Source organism: Lactuca virosa, chromosome 2 (genome assembly GCF_052849685.1).
Source record: "Lactuca virosa cultivar CGN04683 chromosome 2, Lactuca_virosa_CGN04683_v6, whole genome shotgun sequence".
Lineage (NCBI taxonomy): Eukaryota > Viridiplantae > Streptophyta > Magnoliopsida > Asterales > Asteraceae > Lactuca > Lactuca virosa.
In genome coordinates, this window is record NC_136427.1 from 283,568,196 (window position 1) to 283,576,295 (window position 8,100).

General features: G+C 34.5%; 1 protein-coding gene across 1 annotated transcript; it reads left to right on the plus strand.

Annotated features, from left to right (window-relative positions):
- Positions 1 to 6,558: 6,558 nt before the first annotated feature.
- Positions 6,559 to 7,497, plus strand: LOC145158583 (uncharacterized). Its single transcript, XM_079077462.1, has 2 exons — positions 6,559 to 7,204; positions 7,265 to 7,497. The coding sequence occupies exons 1-2, from the start codon at positions 6,559 to 6,561 to the stop codon at positions 7,495 to 7,497; spliced, it is 879 nt and encodes a 292-aa protein (XP_078933588.1).
- The last annotated feature ends 603 nt before the right edge of the window (positions 7,498 to 8,100 follow it).

The window sequence follows — 8,100 nt, forward strand, 5'->3', positions numbered from 1 at the left end:
CTAATTTAAGAAGAGTGTGGTCTTTGATTGTCTTAGACCTCAGGTGTATCCGTTATCCTTTGAAGATATACAATGAGTTGCACAAACGTGATGCAACGTACAAAGTGTGGCTAAATCGTGTCATTTCGCAAACATAGCATCTTTTGTTCAGTTGTCATAGGCTCGATTCCGCACGCATCTAAGCTTAGCCATCCCTTAATCTTCATTAAAACATCTAAAGGCTTAAGGCAAAAGAAGCCTTATAAACCCATATAAATTTCTTCCCCCCAAGTTCCACTGATATGGACAAAATTGCAAATTTGGTCCCTGTGGTTTGTTAAAAATTGGGACTTTGATCTAAATTTTTTTGGAGTTGCACCAGTGGTCCAAAATAAGAATTTGATTGCGATTTTGGTCCTTGGTAATTGTGAAAGTACTATTTTGCCCTTATCATTTTCTTTTTCTATTTCTTTTATTTACTTAATTATTTTTAGAATTAAAAAAAAACAAAGAGAAATTAAAATTTCTACCTTAAACCCTTCATCTTCTAACACACACACACACTCTCTTCTCTTTCTTCCTTATCCCGTTGGACACCACCAGATAGCCGGAAATCACCACCATTCTCACCGGAAACCAACGTCAAATCGTCGTCACCTTCTCGGTTCGTCTTCTCCACCAGAAATCAACACCATTCTTGACAGAAACCATCACTAACTTTGCCATTCTTGCTGTTAATCAGTCGTTGCTACCACAATTCAACATTGCCTCCACCACCTTCTTCTTTATCCTTAGGGTTTTCAGCAGATCCTCTAGCGTCGTCGTCGATCAGACGAACAAATCCGCTTTTATAGCTACCACATTTCAACGTTTCCTCCACCACCTTCTGAAACCCTACCATCGTCGTCGATCCGACGAACAGATCCGCTGCGACTCGACCCCATACGCCGTCGATCTTGTAAAGGATGAACCCTAAACACCACTAGAAAATCAAGGGAGAAGGAGATCGTTTGAACCGGCCGCAGTCGATCTGATGAACAGATCCGCTATAATCAATCGACAACTTCTCTATTTCTCCCTCCTTATGCAACTCCGTTCACCGACTACTCTGGGTCTCCCTTATTCTACAACTTCGGCCATGATTGCTTTATTTCTCCTTCATCTGTAATTTCGGCCATTGGGATTTGAGTGGCGCATGTGTCCAGATCTTCAACCATTGTGTATTTTTGACATTTCTTTCCTTGATGTCTACATTTTATGTATGAGATGAACACAAGATTAATTGTGGAAAAATAATATGATGCTTGTATGTGTATGTTTGTGTTGAATCGGTTCAAATCTTCATATAGAAATGGTTTTTAGATCTTTATCTATTTCATCTTTGTATGTGTGTATTAATCAGGAAGATAGAGAGATGGTGAAGGTTTACAAATCTGATAGTTCTTGAGATTTCTTTGAGTTTATCAAATAATGTTGACTAGGGGTGGTGGCGGTGATCGTGACGGCGGCGGTGACCGATGGTGGTGGCGGCGGCGTTAATTGGTGGTGGTGGCAGGCCGGTGGTGGTAGTCTGAGAGAGAGAGAGAGAGAGAGTATTTTATTTCTTAGTTTCTTTTTAATTCTTGTAATAAAGGAAAATGAATAAAACAAATTAACAGGGGTTAAATCGAGTATTTTGAAAATTTTAAAAGCTTTTAGACCAAACTTTCAACAAAATAAATTTTTTGGACGAGTGATACAACTTTAAAATTTTTTGGACCAAAATTCCAATTTTTAACAAACCACAGACCAAATTTACAATTTTGTTCACATATGGGATAATTTCCAATATCTTGCTATATTGATTTTTTTGTCACCCATATGACAAACCACAGAGACCGTTGCTTACCATTGATTTTTTGTTCATTGATATCTTGCTTGTATTTTTATCAAAATTTACGTCGTTCTAGAAATAAAAATGACTAAAATTATATGTCAAATGTTTTTGATTCATTAAACATTAACAAGTGTAATTACAACCACATATATAACATATTTTCCATGAATTTGACAACAAAGTTCTTGATTTAAATATGTATTGTACTAAATTAATTTGAATTACATCAATAACGATAGGGTATCTTAAAAGTCCCAAAACTCGTTTTCAGTTCAAATATAAACCTGTCTTGTAATTAACAATATATTTATTGAACCACGCCTAAAACCATGGTGTAGTCTGTATATAGCTTTCAACCAATTGGAAGCAAGCACCTTTCTTAATCTACCAGGTCCATATTTTATCAAAGGGAATTCTTAGAAAAATTCATAATATTTCGTCCTAATTTACGCAAAAGTCTCAAACTAAAATTTATTTACAAAAAAAATCTCAATTAACGGTAAAAATGACGATTTAACCATTTTTTTCGGTTTATCGGTTGCAATACTTACCCGTTTCATTAAAGTCTCATTATAATTTAGTACTTATTCGTAAATTATGGTAAAATAATGGGACTTTAATAAAACCGGGTAAGTAATGAAACCGATAAACCGGGAAAAATTGGTCAAATCGTCACTTTTACCGGTAATTGGGACTTTTTCGTAGTTTGAGATTTTTTCGTAAATTAGAGTAAAATATTGAGATTTAAAAAAAAAAAGTGGTAATGCCACACCATCTTTAAACACTTCTCTATCATCATCTTTAATAGCAAAAAAAGATGACCCGTCTAATTAGGTTAAGTGTATGGTTATTACAGTCTAATTAAAAAAATGATATCACATCTGCGCCACATCATCTTCATTACATTCTTACTACCACACCACTAACATTTGAAAATTGTTACCACTCCCCATCATTTATACTTTTTATTTAATATTTGTTTTTTAACTATAGATTAAATAAAAAACATAATTTAAACTTAGATTAACATTTTACTAATAAAAAAATTACATCAAAAATTAAAACCTACATTACTAGTAAAAAAACATAGAAATCAAAACATACATTATTAATAAAAACATAGAAATTAAACTAGAAAATAGAAAATACTACTCGTCGTCGTCCTCATTGTCCCCGTCCTCATCGTCTTCGTCGGCATTTTCATTTTTGTGTTTGAATTGTTTTTCTCATATATGTTCAGTCAAATCGTAACTTGTATTAGTGCAGGTGGATTAAATATATCGTTCGGACTATACGTACAAATAACCAGGGGCGGACGCATGATTTCGTAGTAGGTGTTGCTAATGATACATTTTTCTACGCAGTGACACAATAGCAAAAAAAAAAAAAAAAAACGAAAAAGTCGAAATTTTTTATATTGCGTCCGAAAATAACAGGGTTGTCGGTGCCACTATGGGCACCATAGTGGAACCGCCCCTGCAAATAGCCCTACCATATTCGTCTATTATAATGTTATGTAAAACGACACAAGTAGTCAGCGCCTTCGTTAATTTTTGCCATATCCCATGATTGTGTCGAATGTTTGATTATGTGTCATTTGCTTTTGAGGACTTAAAACGTCTGTTCCATATTATTCCTTGCTGATTCCTTTGCTAACTTGAATCATTTTTATTTATCATCGGTCGAATATTAGTATGACTTGAGAAATATAGCGTGTTCTGGATATATATCCCATCACCAAGGTAATACCCAAAATTATATTCATGTCTATTCACAACGTATAACATGTTTGGAGCTTTACCGAGCAGAATGTCGTTAAATATCAGAGACGCTCCAAGCACATTCAGTTCGTTGTTTGACCCCACTATACCAAAGAATAAATGTCAAAATCATATGTCTTGTGAAGCAACTGCTTCTAGTATAATAGTCAGCACGTCATGATCACCTCGCGTGAATTGACCTCGCCATGCATTGGAACAATTCGACCACTCCTAAAGTGTACAATCAATGCTACCAAACATTCTTGGAAAACCGTGTTTAGCTTGATGTGCGACATACAACTGTTCAATATCACTTCTAGTCGGCTTCTGCAAATATATGTCACCGTAAAGTTCTACAACATACTCACAAAAAACATGCACATTTTCGACCCGTCCTCTCATACATTTTGAAATACTTATATGATGTGTCTGCGGTTATGTCGAATGACAATTGTCAAAGTACGACTATGTATTTTTGTATTGTAGTAAAACCATGTGTACCTCTAGCATCTCATCTCAATTGAGAAAAGTCATAGCTATTTTTCAAATCTCTAGCTATACGTAGGAATAGTTTTCTACTAATACGAAAACATTCTTTGAATTTCGATAGGTTGTAGAAACTATCAGAAGTAAAGTAATCACGTACCAAAAGTTCGTTTGCTGCGATACGATCCATGTTGATCGAAGTTCTTCTCATCTTTTCGACATTTGAACTTCTGGCTTCTTGACACAACATTTCGCTTGTCGTTAGCATGAACGTGTGCATAAACAAAGCATCATCATTATCATCGGATGAAGAAGAAGAACTTGAAGATAAAAAATTATTCATGTTTAAAGAATATGTTTGTAGTGTGAAAAAATATATATAAGTGTTGATATTTATAAATAAATGAGGTTTGGTTTTTATTTTAAAACATAATATTATTATTTTTTTCATTGCCCAACGGTCCTTTCAAACAGTCACAAAAACCCCACCAATCACATTGCCTTTAATCGACCGTTAAGATAACCAATCCACAACACACCTACTAGACTAGGATTTCACGCATAGAAATCTCACCCATACCGGGGAGCTTTATTATAAATGAACTTAGGGGTGACAATTGATGATACTATACGACAAAAATACGCAACACGAAACGAAATTAGGACGAAACTGAAATTCGAATTCGTGTTCGTGTCAAGTGTAAAAAACACGATGTCGTGTTCTTGTTCAAAATTCGAAACGAAATTGACACAATTTAGCATTCGTTTATCGTATTTTTCATGTTTGTCGTATTATGTATGATTAAGTATTAATTAAATAAACTAATTATTATGTTATGTTATCTTTGTCGTGTTGCGTTGTGTTTGTCATTTTTTAATTGGTTCGTTTTCGTGTTATTTTAAAAAAACATGACATCGTGTCGTGTCGTGTTATATAAAACTCTGTCGTGTCGTGTCAGACAAAAACACGACACGAACGTCCGATTTACCACCCCTAAATAAACTCTTTCCATGGATCTCGATGACAAGTTTGACCATAAATACCAATGTTCTAAATAACGTAAGACGTGACTTTACGACAATGTCAAACCTCAAGCTTTTCCGAGCCTTGGCGAACCATGTCGTTTGTAAGGCCTGACTTAACACGGCAATTTTGTATATAATTAATATTTTTATATGTATTTTCTACTATTATTTATTTTTATATACATATATGAATTAAGGCGACATTTTGGTAAAATTTGATGACAGATACAAGACTTGGAGCCATGGCGGACCATGACGAAGCCATAACGAGCTTTTTAGAAACTTGATAAATACTAAAGAGCATAATTTATAAAGCAATAATTTAGTTTATCTTTCATAACACTTTTTTCGATTGTATTAAAAATAATATATTTTAAAAACTAACCCATCAAATTATCATGCCTAAATTTTTCAAAGAAGACAAATATCAAGTTCTGTTGTTTTATGATTTGTATATTTAATAATCTAACTAAAATATGCCCAAATAAATTAAAAATAGTAAATTAGATTTTCAACTTTTAAGAAAAACAATATTTAATCAAACTAAGAAGAAAATAAAATATTACAAATGTAAAAGCAAACCTTATTCTAGTTCTCGTGGTTGAAAATCAATATTGATAAAGGTAAGATATTAAACAACGAAAATAGTTGATGGAGGACTAAAGATGCAACCAGACGAAAAATGTAGGGTTTGCTTGGATAATTAACTATAAATATTGACTTGGAAGAATATGATGTGTGTCTGTGTGGAGTCCACATGGAATGATGACTAGTTATCCGATTGGAATCCAGCACACAGAGAGTGACACCGTGGGGTTGAACCGGTCGACGTGGCTGCACCTGATGCTGACTTGTGTCCTAATCACCATCCTCCTGGATGGACTCAGTTCACCATTATCCATCCACATACTTACCACCTCGGAATTTTATTTTTATACAAACATTTCACTTTCTATATACATATTTACCATTTAATAAACATCCGGAAACCTAAATTTTGATTTCATATTGTAATTTATCAGCATAAATTCATAATACGATGGACACGTAAGTGACATAAAACACGTGACGTCATATTCGCTTTATGTCGGAAGTTGTGCTTTACCAATGTGATCCTTGAGTTGTATATGAAAATTTCCACTGGGCCTTCCGGTATACGTGCAACGAGGTGACCTGTGGTTGAGGTGGACCACGACCACGATCGTGCACACCATCCCGGCCGGTCGTGGTCGATCGTGGTCGTTATGGTCCATGTTCCCGACGACGAAATGAAACGCCCAATCAAATCGTTTTCCTTTCTTTTGACCATTCAACGGTCAATTTGTTAAGCTTTAATTTTTTTTAATTTTTAATTTTTTTTTTCAAAAGCATAATACCTATATAAATCTAATAAAATCCTCACATTTTACTCTCATTCTAAACCAAAAACACATGGAGGATTTGGAAGTGTTAAAATTTTTTGACTTGGATGATGATGGGGAATTCATTTCGACATTCTTCAATGTTGTGCAACACATTCACGATGAAGAAAGTTTGAATGTTGCTCGTACAAGGGCGGTCGTCCATCGTGATCGTCAAGCCGCACACGACTTATTGGTACGTGATTACTTCGCCGATAATTGTCTTTACAATGATGACGCATTCGAACGTCGTTTCCGTCTAAATAAGGCTATATTTTTATGTATTAATAATGCTTTAGAAGCTCGTTATGATTTTTTCAAACAAAAACCCGACGCTAGAGGAAGAATAGGTTTTAGTAGTATACAAAAGTATGCAGCTGCGCTTAGGTATTTGAGATACGGTATAACATTTGATGCATCTGACGAATACTTCAAAATATCTGAAAGGACCGCAATTGATTGTGTAGATTGGTTTTGTGCATGTGTGTATGAGGTTTTTCATCAAGAATATTTACGTAAATCAACTCCACGTGATATCGAGAGATTATATTCGACTCATGAAGAGAGGCATGGATTTTCGGTTATGCTTGGCAGTCTAGATTGTACTCATGTGGCTTGGGAAAAATGTCCAAATGCATGGCGTGGTCAATTCACTCGAGGAGATATAGGTGAACCAAGTATAATCCTAGAAGCTGTCACATCTTACGATTTATGGATATGACATTCTTTTTTTGGAGTCGCGGGGTCTAACAACGACATTAACGTTCTTGGTCAGTCTCCACTTTTTAACGATCTTTGGACCGGCAAAGCACCTGATATGACGTTCACGGTGAACGGACATTCGTACAAATACAGTTACTACCTTTGTGATGGGATATACCCAGATTATTCTACCCTTATGAAGGCATATTCGGTTCCTCGAAGTGAAAATGCAAAGTTGTTCACAAACAGACAGGAATCAACGAGTTAGGATATCGAGAAGTCATTAGGAGTCCTCAAGCAGACGTGACATGTAGTGAAATACGCTACACGACTTTGGGATAAGGATAGAATTAAATGAATGGTCCTAGCATGTATTATAGTGCATAATATGATCATTGAAGATCAAGGTCGAGCGATTTGCACGTACGATCCAACGGATGAATTTTTATCACGAGTTGTTGAAATTCATAAAAGCGAAACGTGTTTCAATCTTCGAGAAGATGTCGTGGATCATTTGTACCAACTCAATATGAACGAAGATTAGTTTTTTATTTTTATTTTTTTACTTATGTTTGTTTGTTTGTTTTTTAATTTAGGTTATTTAAGTTACTGTAATGTTTTTTTTATTCTAGGTTAATTAAGTAATGTAGTTTGAAGTTGTATTTTTATTTTTAATGTTTTTTTTATTTTTTGTATTTTAAATAATGTAATTTGGTATTTTAAGTTAATGAAAGTTAGTATTTTAAACACAACTATATGATTTTTTTATGTATTTTTTATTTAAATTCAATTAAAAAAAATGAGGTGGAGTGGTGTGTTTAGTGGTAGGTATCTCATGGTTAGTGGTAGAGAATGTGGTGATGATGTGGCA